This window comes from Monodon monoceros, unplaced genomic scaffold (assembly GCF_005190385.1).
Source record: "Monodon monoceros isolate NGI ecotype Baffin Bay Population unplaced genomic scaffold, NGI_Narwhal_1 Super_Scaffold_12, whole genome shotgun sequence".
In the NCBI taxonomy this organism is placed as follows: Eukaryota; Metazoa; Chordata; class Mammalia; order Artiodactyla; family Monodontidae; genus Monodon; species Monodon monoceros.
The window spans coordinates 106368142-106381520 of NW_021703768.1; the positions used below are offsets into that span (position 1 = coordinate 106368142).

At 34.1% G+C, this 13379-nt stretch overlaps 1 protein-coding gene across 1 annotated transcript in view; it reads left to right on the forward strand.

Annotated features, from left to right (window-relative positions):
• Positions 1-13379, forward strand: part of SLC12A2 (solute carrier family 12 member 2) — a 108790-nt gene that overhangs the window by 37044 nt on the left and 58367 nt on the right. Inside the window, exons 5-7 of the mRNA XM_029217643.1 lie at positions 6950-7089; positions 8784-8894; positions 9468-9576. Coding sequence (XP_029073476.1) covers positions 6950-7089; positions 8784-8894; positions 9468-9576 — 360 coding nt within the window. The remainder of the gene's footprint in view (positions 1-6949; positions 7090-8783; positions 8895-9467; positions 9577-13379) is intronic.

Consider the following 13379-nt stretch of genomic DNA (forward strand, 5'->3'; position numbering starts at 1 on the left):
TAAGCATGTAAACCTGCGTAACATCTAGCTCAATCAAAATATGGAATATTTCCATCACACTGGAAAGTTTCTTGACAATCAGATCCTCACTGGTAGCCCAGGCTGGATTATATAGAAGGTACTCTTTTTATGTCTCATCTCTTTCACCTAACATAATGTCTTTGGAATACATCCATTTAGTTTCTTCATTTTTGTTACTGTGTAGTATTCCATTTTATCACTATAAAATTTGTAATAGTAAAAAATGTGTTTATTTAGTGCCTATTGATGGACATTTGGGCTATTTTTTAGTATGAGGTTATTATGAATAAGCTGACATGAACATTCTTGTACAAGTCTCTGTGGTTTTGTATGTTTTTGTTCATTTTGGGACACTACCTAGGAATGACTTCTTGATTCATGGGGTAGGTATACTTTTCATTTATAAGAAACTGCCAAGTGCTTTTCTACAGTGGTCGTACCATTTTATACTCCCATCAGCAATATATGAGACTACCAGTTTTTCCACATTCTTGCCAACACTTGTTACAGCTTTCTAATTATAGCTGTGTTTCTGGAGGTTTAATAGTGTCTTACCGCCACTGCATTTCCCTGATGATTAATGATGATGATGATAAGCATCTTTTCATGTGCTTGTGACCACTTGTATATCTTATCTTGTAATATTTTCATATCTTTGGCCAGTTTTTAAAGTGGGTTATCTTTTTGTTTCTGATTTGGAGGAGTTTTAAAAAATATATTCTGGATACAAGTCTTATGTCTAACATGTATTGTGTATATTTTTCCTAGTGTGTGACTTGCATCATCTTTTTTTATCGTTTTCTAAATCATGTCTTTTGAAGAGGAAACGTTTACCATTTTGAGGAAGCCCAGATTCTCAGATTTATTTATCTGTCTATTTAATTTATTGACTAGTGCTTTTATTGTTCTGTCTTGAAATCTTTGCTTATCCCAAGGTCATGATGATATTTCCCTATGTTTTCCCCTAGAATCTTTATAGTTTGTTTTTAGATTTTTAACTATGAATAGCCTCACATTATGTGAGACAGAGATTGTTCTTCTCTCCCCTACTCTTATCCCCCCATATAGATAGCCACTTCTTCCAGCACCATTTGTCAACCAACTATCTATTCCATGTTGAATTAGTTTTGGTACTGTTGTTGAAAGATCAGTTTTCTGTGTATTGTCCGTATTGTATCCTGTTCCACTGATTTGTTTGTTTATTCTCTTATGCCAGTTATTCTAAGACTACCCTGTTTTGATTGCTTAGCTTTATATGTCCTAAGTCTTTCAACTCTGTTCTTTTTCAAAATTGTTTTGGCTCTTCTAGGTTCTTTGTATTTCCATATAAATTTTTGAATTAGCAATATCAATTTCTACAAAAACAAAAAACCTTGCTGGGGCTTTGGAATTTCACTCTTAAAAAATCTTTTTGGGAAGAATGGTCATGTTAACAATATTGAATCTTCCAATCTCTAAACATGCTATATCTCTCCATTTATTTAGGTCTTTGGTTCTCTCAGTAATGTTGTATATTTTCAGTATACAGGTCTTGCATGTTTTGTTAAATTTACCCATCAGTCATGTTTTTCATCTGGTAAATGGTATTTGTAAATTTCATTTTCCAATTTTTTTATGATTGTGTATAGAAATGCAATAGACTTCCATATCTTGGTTCTCTATTCTGTGACTTTGCTAAACATAAACAGTCATGTCATCTGTGAATAGAGATGGTTTATACTCTTTCTTTCCAATCTTTAGTACTTTCCTCTCTCCCTCTTTCTCTCCCTTTCTTTTTTCACACTGTTCAATTAGGTAGGACCTCCAATACCATGGTGAATAGAAGTGGTGAGAATAAACATCCTTGCCTGTTCCCAGTTTTAGAGGGATTGAGTTCAATATATCACTATTAAGATGTTAACTATGGAGTTTTGGAAGATGTCATTTGTCAGATTGAGACAGTTCTATTTCTGAATTGCTGACTGTTTATTATGAATGGATGTTGAATTTCGTCATGATTTTTCTACATCTGTTGAAATGGTTATATGGGTTTCTTCTCTTATTCTGTTATTATCACAAATTATATGATATTTTGAATCTTAATAACCTAGCATCTGTGGCATAAACCCCACAAAGATCAAAGATATATTTGGTCAAAGATATTATGCTTTCTGCTACTTTTTACTTGCTAACATTTTGTTAAAGATTTTTTAATCTATGATCACGAGGAATATTTGTCTAAAATTTTCTTTTTTTTGTAATAAACTTTGTCAGGTTTTGGCGTTAGGATTATGCTAAACTCATAAGGGGTGTTGGCTAGTATTCCTTCATCCTCAGTTTTCTGAAACAGTTTTTGTAAAATTGATCTTATTTCTTCCTCAGCAGTGGAGCTACCTGTGCCTATGGTTTGTGTGTGTGTGTATTACAAATTTAATTTCTTTGATAGCTATAGAATTATTTCAGTTTACTGTTCTTGTTATAGTTTTGGCAGGTTTTTCAAGGAGTTTGCCTATTTTGGCCTTATTGATTTTTCTTTATTGTTTTCTGCATCAGTAGTTTTAACCCTTTATTATTTTTTTTATACTTTAGGTTTACTTACTTTTTTCTGCTTTCTTAACGTAGAAGCTTAGATCATTGATTTCACCTTATTTATTTATTTATTTTTAATTGAAGTATCATTTTTTTAATATAAGAATTTAAAACTATAAATTTCCCTGTAATTCCTGTTTTAGATATATCCCACTAATTTTGATGTTTTCTTTTCATTATCATTCAATTCAAAATGCTTTTTAATTTCCCTGTGGTTTATTCTTTTACTAGTGGGTTACTTAAAAGTGTGTTGCATAATTTAGAAATATTTAGGGGAAGTCTATACATTTAATTTAACACTGTTGTGGTCAGTAATACTGTCTCATTTCAATTCTTTGAAATTTATAGTGACTTATTTTATGGCCAGTAATCATATGGCTCTTGATTAACCTAGTCAGTGTTTTGGTTGTTGATTTGAAATCTAGTGAGAGCTTCAGGGGCATGTGTCCCCAGATCAATGTGTAGTGATAATGGAACCCAGTGTATATAGTATTGTCATTACTTAAGTATCTCTCGTATCTGACTCATTGATGTCTTCTACACTCAGGAGACAAGGCATTTTATGGCCAAATTATGAGAGTCCATGAGAATATTTTTTCCATATTGACTTCCCGTGTTTGCTTGAGCAGTAGATTTTTTGTAAATAAAATAGTTATTTTTTCTATTGTTGCCTCTTAATTCATCATAATTTTTTTCATACTCTTCAGCTTATTCAATGATAATAAAAAGGCTAATTTAATTATACCTACTGTACCAAGTAAGCACACAAGCCAGAGAGACCTGAGTTTAAGCCTACTTCTTCCCTTACTATTTGCATGACCTTGGTCAAGTTATTTAACTTCTCTAAGCTTTAATTTTCGTATATGTAAATGGGAATGGTAATAGTACAGTTGTCCCTTGAACAACACATAGGTTAGAGGTGCTGATGACCCCTGTGCAGTCGAAAATCCATGTATAACTTTGAAGTCCCCCAAAACTTAACTAATAGACTGTTGACCAGAAGTCTTGCAGATAACATAAACCATCAATTAACACATATTTTGTATATATGTATTATATACTGCATTCTTACAATAAAGTAAGCTAGAGAAAATAAAATGTTATTAAGAAAATCCTAGGGAGGAAAAGGTACAGTTACAGTACTGTACTGATCCCATATGTTTTACATCATCTGTTTGCAAGATGTATCATCTGTCACTACCTACATCAATATTGTCTTATACAGTACAAAACACTGTGTAGTGTATGTTACACACGTTACTAACACTAGAGATAAATATGAAAAGATTCACTTTGCTGTACACCTGAAACTAACACAAGATTGTAAATCAGCTATCCTCCAACAAAAAATTTTTTTTAAATATGAGAAATTTAAAAAACATTAAAAAAAGAGAGGCTAATGTGGAAAAAGAAATGTGTATTTATTTACAGGTATAACAATTCATACATTGATAACAAAGAGGCAGCAATATGATTGCTTTATTGTAACCCAGTATAATGATACGATTGTGTCAGGATAGCCTAGCCTATACACTGAGTGAATCATTGTACAATTTTTATGGCATATAGCAGTACAGTCATATTCATAATACAGTATTGTAAACATTGTAACATTTAAAAAAAACACTTATCTGTGATGATAGTTTCTCTAATTAGAAGGGGTGAGGGGAAATATGGCACATACTGAACGGTAATTAATTCTCTGAGAGCAAAGTTACATAAAACACTAAGAAAATTAACACATTAATTTTATATTAAATATCACTCAACTCATACCTATGTAAGGATAGACTGGTATCCACATATATTTTATGCATTCATGACATACGTAACCTTGTCTTAATCTTTTCAATATTTCTATGCTGTTTGATTCGTCTGTGAGTTTTTTCAAATTGTCGCAAATCTCCAAAAAGTTTTTCAATATATTTGTTGAAAAACATCCACGTATAAGTGGACCTGCACAGTGCAAACCTGTGTCATGCAAGAGTCAATTGTACTTGCTAGAATTAAGTTAAAAATTTAATAAAATTTAAATTTAATAAAAATTTTAATTTAAGATGCCACTCTATGCTGATTAGTAAATAGACCAGTCTTTCAGAGTAGTAGATCTTTTATACTATCTATTTTGTTGCTAAGGAAAAAAAGGGGGAGAAAGCTGCTCTTAAAACTGGTTACCTCTAGGATGCAGGAATGGAAGTGAGAAGAAATAGGGCAGAGTACTTTTGCTTTTCATCAGGAATTTAAAGTATAGGATGATAAGCAGATGCTTTTATATTCTTCATGTGTAACTTTTTCTTAAAAAAAATAAAAATCTTTTAAAAAGTAATGAAACTGGGTCCTAGGTTTTAAGTTTAGGTATCCCAATTGGAAGAAGATTTTTAAATAGTTCTGAAATGTCAGAATTTGTTACTTATATTCATTTCCCTTCTGATTATCTTTATTCATATAAAGAATATTTCCCTTCCCATTATCTTTACCCATGTTAAATGCCCCTTAAGATAGATATTTTTGGGGGGCTTCCCTGGTGGTGCAGTGGTTAAGAATCCGCCTGCCAATGCAGGGGACATGGGTTTGAGCCCTGGTCCCGGAAGATCCCACATGCCGCAGAGCAGCTAAGCCCGTGCACCACAACTACTGAGCCCGCACTCTAGAGTCCACGAGCCACAACTACTGAAGCCCGCGTGCCTAGAGCCCATGCTCCGTAACAAGAGAAGCCACCGCGATGAGAAGCCCCCGTACCACAACGAAGAGTAGCCCCCGCTCACGGCAACTAGAGAAAAGCCTGTGCACGGCAACAAAGGCCCAATGCAGCCAAAATAAAATAAAATTAAATAAATAAATTTTAAAAAGAAGATATATATTTTTTTAGTAATAGAAAGATTTGAAATTTCATAAAATCAAAACTTTAAACACATAACAAATGAATTCCATGCTTTTATAGGCTCTCTTGGTGATATTTCTCATTCTAAAGTTTGTATTGTCAACTACTGAAGCACGTGAATGGTTGACTGATTTCAATTAACCTTTTATTGTGACTTAATTTTCTTATCTATAAAATCGGGATAGATAATACTTTTCTTAATTCATTATTGGTATTGGGATTAAATGAAATAATTTACATGAATTTTGAAAACATGTTTGTTAAATGTAGGCTGTGATTAATTATATTCCAGGGATTTTCCTTGTGATTAATTAAACTTGTCATTATATAAGTCCATTAGAATTTTTAGTGTTCAGAAAGATTTGGGGGAAATTTTTAAGTCATTTCATCTCATAAAAAAAATGAGACTAATACTAAATGGTCAGGTTGCAATTCTTTTTCTTCAGAATTTTCAAGATGATAAAAATTATTAATTAGTAAAGTGAATTACTAAGGTAGTTTTGTTGGATAGGTTTAAAGTATATAATATTTTGAGAAACTTGATAAAAATTAACTACAAAACCTATTACAGATATTTCCAAAATAAAGTTTGCACATTTAGTACTTTATTAAATTGTAGAATCTGTTGTTGCGTTTGTCTTCATTATACTGGGAAAGCAGTAGAAATAAATATTAAGCTGTTTAATGGCATTTCATTATATGGTCTTAAGAATAAATACTTCATCAGTGTCTAGAAAATGTATATAACTTACTGTAACTTCATTGTTATTAAAACTAAGTTTTGATTATGACCTAGAGGCCAAAAGTAAATTAGAATTTTAGGAGAGCTCTTAGTGACTTCAACTAAGCATTAGACTGACTCAAAATCATCATACTGATTTGTTTTTCAAGTTAGAAAAATACTTGCTTCATGACAGCTTATTTAATGTCTTTGTCTACTCTGCCATTTAGGCAGGATTTATTAGAATACAAACTATTAATATATCTGTTAAGGGTGCCAGTATGTGCTATCCTTTAAGTTTCTTCTGATACTTTCTTTTTTGCCTTAGTATTCACGTTACCAGCAAATTACCACACTAATTTAAGTAACTGGAATCATGTCGATTGTGAATTTAAATGTTACATTAAGATTAAAACTATTACTTAGAAAATCATTGGGAAATGATCTTGGTGTCTCTGAATATGAGGAAGAGGCTGTTACCCATTTTAATCTAAGTTTTAGAAGAGAAAGATATTTAAATAGCAGGATGATTTTATATTTAACATGAGGAGAATTCTCTGGATATTCAGAACTGTTATGAATGAAGTGGGTTGTAAAGAATTCTTTCTGGGTGTTTCTTCCTAAAAATATGCTCACCCACTTGCCTATGAGTTTAACTGCTGTGTTTACTGGTGGCATGTGCTTTGTATAATTAAAAGGATTGACATTTAAAATTCTAACATTAGTACTTTTGGTGTGTTTTTTTTCCTTTTCTTTAGGAGGAGCATATTATTTAATATCTAGAAGTCTAGGGCCAGAATTTGGCGGTGCGATTGGCCTGATCTTCGCTTTTGCCAATGCTGTTGCAGTTGCTATGTATGTGGTTGGATTTGCCGAAACTGTGGTGGAGTTGCTTAAGGTAATTCACCTTTTTCCAGTCATTTGTTTCCCAAATCTTTATTGAGGGTTTATGTGCCACTTACCATATATGATGCTAGGAAAGCAGCAAGGAACATGAAACTCGCCTTTCAAGACGTTTAGTATGGGAGATAGACAAAAATAATTACTATAGAGTGTCAGAAATGGCTAACTGTAGGGGGCCGTGGCAACACGAGGGGGATCACTTAGTATACCATCCAGGAGTGGGGTGTCAGAGGAGTGTCAAGGCAGGGTTTTCCAAGGAAGGGAGTCTAGCCATTAGCAGGCAGATAGGAGAGGTAAAGTATGGTATGAGGGGAATAGGGAAGAAAAGGAAACAGATCTAGAAGGAGTAGAGTATGATATATTAAAAAAGAAAAAAGAAAAACAGAATATTTCAGTATGGCTGGAGCACTAAGTGGCAAGAGATGTAAGATGAGAGGGAGAAAAAAGGATCATGCCAGGAAGGGTTTTATTTGCTCTTAAATTTGAATCTTACCTTGACTGGAGTTGCGGATCCATGATAATCAGATTTGGGGCCTAAAGAAATATCTGACCACAGTATAGAGAATGTATTTGAGGGATCACAACTGGAGATGGAGACCATTTAAAAGGTTGTTGTAGCTGTCCTGAGTGGAGATGGTGGCTAATATTAAACCAGTGACCAATGAGGCTGGAGAGATGTGGGTGTATTTGAGAGATTTTTAAAAAGTTGAGTAAATGGACTTGATGAATGAGATGTGGGAAATTAGAGAAAGAGAAAGGAAGATTTAGATGGATGGTAATGCCATTTACTGTGAGAGAGAATGCAGAACATTTTCGCTTTGGATGTCTAATTTGGTATATCTAAGTAGAGCTGGCCAGAAAGTGGTTGATAATATTGCTCTGGAGTTGAGAAGAGAACTTGTTTGAAAAGAGTAACTAGTATGTGTGTAGTTAAAGCAGTACAAGTGAAATAGGATTCAGTATTATTAAATGAGAGGAACCTTGAGTAACACCTATAGTTGTCATGTTAGGTTGTAACTGTTCATCTACTGTAGTACATGGTATGTTAGGAAGTGTGACATCTGAAAGGACTGACTCTTGCATTGGCATTGACCTTAGCTGTGTAGGCCAAAGAGACAAAGCAAAGGAAGTAAGAAAGTGGTGTAATCATTAAGAATTCATATTCATTCATTGTTTAATTTAGTATATGTTTTTGATGTCATTGATATTTAGCCACAAGTAATTTTGCTCTTAGAACGGATTGGTGTGATTTGGACAGCTGCATGATAGTGTGTTCATCTCTTTTCCTTATGCAACATAAGAGACCATTAAAAGAATGAGCTCACTAACCACAATGAATGCAAAATATATTTCTGCTTTGTAACTTTAAAAAATCCTATTAGTACTACTTAGTCGTATTATGATTTTTTCCTTACTTGTTAGCAATTCTTTTTTATATTTGAGTCTGTATAAAATACAGCAGCGTTAATAATTTGATCATATTTTTGATATCTTCAGCTACTTGAATGACACCTTAATAGTAAACAGTAATTCATTCCTTTTCCCTAGGTCTCTCTATTCATTCCTTAAGTAGGCATTTATTCAACTTCTGCATGTGAGGCACTGTGATAGTTCTAAAACTTTCAAAGAGAATTGAAGAATTTATCTGAACTAACTAATACTGCTCATCCTATTATTTTCTTTTTGTAGGAACATTCCATACTTATGATAGATGAAATCAATGATATCCGAATTATTGGAGCCATTACAGTGGTAATCCTTTTAGGTATCTCAGTAGCTGGAATGGAGTGGGAGGCAAAAGTAAGTAGTGATATCATTGGAACATTTGTAAATGTTGAATGTACAAACTTTTAGACCTTGTGTTTTAGGAATGTTCTAAGGTGTAGTAATATTTTCAGATTTTGAAGGTTCCTAAGTGGCCATTTTCAAAGAAGTTCACGTATAAGATCATTTTCTATTTGGCGACGTAGTGAGGATTTGGAGATAACAGTCATTTTAAGAGGTAATCAGAGTATGTAGGAAAAAAAAGAATTATAGGGTATGTCAGAGGGATTTAGTAAAGGTAATATAAGTACTGTGATTTTTTTCCTATATTTTTAAAGTTTCTGTTATTTGTTAACAGGACATGCACATCTTTAATTCATTTCAGAAATATATGGCCTGATCCTACTTTTGCTATTCATTTTGGATAGTTCTTTAAAGATTGTTCATTTAACAAAAATTTATTAAGCACCTGCTTTGTGCTTGGCATTGTGTGAGGCACCAGGGAAACAAGACAGAAGCTTTCCCTCATGGAAGTTATATTCTAGTCGAACTGAATTAATATATAGACATGATATATTTGATTTTGATTTTTCACGTTTAAAATTTCAGGCTCAGATTGTGCTTTTGGTGATTCTACTACTTGCTATTGCTGATTTCGTCATAGGAACATTTATCCCATTGGAGAGCAAGAAACCCAAAGGTTTCTTTGGTTATAAGTGTAAGTAAGAAAGATAGAATTTTTTTTAAAGGTGCATATTACAGCATTCTAGTGTTAAATAAATTTAGTATATTTTACATAGTTTGTAATGTAATTGAGTTTGGTGTAGTGACTAACAGTAATTGTCCAGTTTAGTTTGGTTCCTCTATGTTTGTTTCACTTTTATTTACATCTTTCATTTCTGATTACTAGCAACAAAAGGTGATAGAATGTAGAGAAATCAGTGCTATTGAGGAAAAGTGCTTTTGTTCTCTTCTCATTTGGAGAAATTGTTACTGAAATTGTAAGTTTTGTTCTAACATCACTTTTTCATTGTTTTAGTTGTATTTAAACACAATAATCTAAAAGTGCCTAAGACTGTGAAAGCAACTAGAAATATTAGTTTCTTGGTATAATTGCAACCTAAGTTTTTCTACAGTTTACATTATTAATTGTGTGAGGATTTTCCAGTTTTTATCTTCCATAACCTCTTTCAGTCTGTGCATCTAATTTTCACTACAGGTGAAATTTACTTGTCACTTATTGTTTCCTAAAGTGTCTTTCTGCATCTCCTCTTCTCCCCACTCCCTCCATTGAGCAGCCGTTCTGAACCTATCTCTGCAAGGTAGAATGAAAGCCAGAAAGAATAGTTGCAGTAGCATCAGAGGTGCTTATCACTTAGGGTAATAGGTGTGTCTGTCTTAAATTGACAAAAACTCCTTGTTTTGAAGCCTTAGAAGGAAAAGCCTAGCTCCACTTCTCCTGAGTTGTTTAGCCCAGAGCTATGCATACAGATTTGTGAAAAGATGCAGAATGTACAATAAATCAATGCACTTCTTCCTTCAGAAAGTCTTACTGGAAAAAAATTAGTTGACTAAATTTTGGATCCTAGAGACCTAGTTGATTTACCTTCTGGTGTAAGCTCCTTAATCTAATTGCCGACTGGTAACACCACACCATCCTTGGAACATATATGAGTCGTGCTTGTTTGGCCTATGTCTGACACTGACTTGGCTGGGCAGTTTTCACATAAGAGTTGTTTCAAGGTGCTTACCTTAAGCAAGAACACCTGCCTGCAATAATTTTACCTACTCATCCTGAGTTGATAGTGTGATGTCTGTTCTGGTTACTAGCGCTTATGCCTACTTCTGAAACCAGGCACTAAATATCTAATCATGATTTCCTGAATTAGGGGAAGAGGTGTCTTTTAGGCATGCCAGAAGTGAAGATTAGTATTATTAGTTAGATAATTTTCTGTATTTTGTTCTGTCATAAATTGTATTTGTGACATTTCTTCTAATTATGAATGTGTTTTTTACTTAAATTTTTTTTACATTATAGATTTTTGAACATTCGTTTTTGCCACCTTTATTTCTAAAATTTTAGTAGATGGTTACTTCTAAAAAGATTCCTAATATGTATTTTCTGTTTATGGCTTTAATTGATTTTAAAATATCTGTAAATATCTGCTAGGCCATATTTTTCATTTCCTTTTTTTCAGATCCATCCTTATCTAGTATAGTAATAATTTATATTGTATTCAAATAGCACATCTGGGCTTATCTCAATCTGAGGTAAATAAATTTAAATATACTTTGGAATATGACTTTTCCTTTTTAGCAGTTGATACTGCTTGGCCTTCCTTTTCTTAAGGTAGTGTCTGCAGTGAACAGGTTGTGTTAATAAACTTGTCAGTTCAAATGACTACCTAATAGGGATATTCATTTTCTCCTTTTTCCTTTTTGATATGAGAAATATCTCCCTTTTGCCAAAGACCGGTGCCTCTGCTGTGATCTAGATCCCATTTCCTTTACTTTCTCAAAGGCATTTATCCTTTGGTAATTTACTTGCTTCCCTGCATCAAAACTGTCAGCTCTGTATAACCTCACATACTTGCTCTAGTAATTCCCATCCTTGAAAATACTACCTCTGGTCTTTTATTCTCCTCCAGTTACCACCTTACTTTCCAGGCCCCTTTCACAGACAAATTTCTCAAATCCTTACCTCCCATTTATTGCTTGTTATTTCAAAAAAAATTGAAACTTACAGACAACTTGAAAAATTAATACAATAAATTCCTTGGAGGCTTCCCTGGTGGTTCAGTGGTTAAGAGTCTGCCTGACAATGTGGGGCACAGGGTTCGATCCCTGGTCCAGGAAGATCCCACATGCCGAGGAGCAACTAAACCTGTGCGCCACAACTACTGAGCCAGCGCTCTAGAGCCCACGAGCCACAACTACTGAAGCCTGTGTGCCTAGAGCCCGTGCTCCACAACAAAAAGAAGCCAATGAGAAGCCCGTGCACCGCAATAAAGAGTAGTCCCTCTTGCTGCAACTAGAGAGAGCCCACGTGCAGCAACGAAGACCCAACGCAGCCAAAAAACAAATAAATAAAAATAAATAAATTTATAAAAAAATAAATGAATTCCTTGCACCCTTTACCTACATTCACAAAAAAATTCACACTTTTATGTTCTTTTTTTGCCACATTTGTTTTATCACTCATATATCTAATTGTTATTACTATGATTGCTAAACCTTTTGAGAGAAGTTGCAGAAATCATGTCGTCTTACCTATAAATACTTAAGTGTGCATCTACTAAGGAAAAGGACAGTTCAGGAAGTTTAACTTTGGCATAATGTTATATATAACATATTTTTTAGGTACAAATTTTTCCAACTCTTTCTTTCTTTCTTCCTTTCTTTCTTTTTTTCTTATTTGTTTGTGCCGGGTCTTAGTTGCGGCAGGCAGGCTCCTTAGTTGTGGCATGTGAATTCTTAGTTGCGGCATGCATGTGGGATCTACCTCCCTGACCAGGGATCGAAACCGGGCCCTCTGAATTGGAAGCACAGAGTCTTAACCACTGCACCACCAGGGAAGTCCCTCCAACTGTTTCTACAAAGATTATGTACAGACTTTTTTTTTCGTGTTCCAGGATCCAGTCCATGATCCTGTATTGCATTCACTTGTCATGTCTCTTCAATCTCCTTTTTTTAAAACTAGTTCTTTACATAATCATCAGTCCCCTTTAATCTGAAACAGTGCCTTAGCCTTTTATTTTTTATTTATTTTTTTAACAGATTTTTTGGAGTATAATTGCTTTACAATGTTATGTTAGTTTCTGCTGTATAACAAAGTGAATCAGCTATATGCATACATATATCCCCATATCCCCTCCCTCTTGTGCCTCCCTCCCCACCTCCTAATCCCACCCTTCTAGGTGGTCACAAAGAACCGAGCTGATCTCCCTGTGCTATGCAGCTGCTTCACACTAGCTATCTATTTTACATTTGGTAGTGTGTATATGTCCATGCTACTCTCTCACTTTGTCCCAGCTTACCCATCCCCCTCCCTGTGTCCTCAAGTCCATTCTCTACGTCTTCATCTTTATTCCTGTCCTGCTCCTAGGTTCATCAGAACCTTTTTTTTTTAGATTCCATATATATGTGTTAGCATACGGGGTACTTGTTTTTCTCTTTCTGACTTACTTCACTCTGTGAGACAGATTCTAGGTCCATCCACCTCACTACAAATATCTCAATTTCGTTTCTTTTTATGGCTGAATAATATTCCGTTGTATATATGTGCCACATCTTCTTTATCCATTCATCTATCGATGGACACCTAAGTTGCTTCCATGTCCTGGCTATTGTAAATAGTGCTGCAGTGAACATTGTGGTACATGACTCTTTTTGAATTATGGTTTTCTCAGGGTATATGCCCAGTAGTGGGATTGCTGGGTCATATGGTAGTTCTATTTTTAGTTTTTTAAGGAACTGTTAGAAGGAACTGTTTAAGGAACTGTTTTTATGGAACTGTTCTCC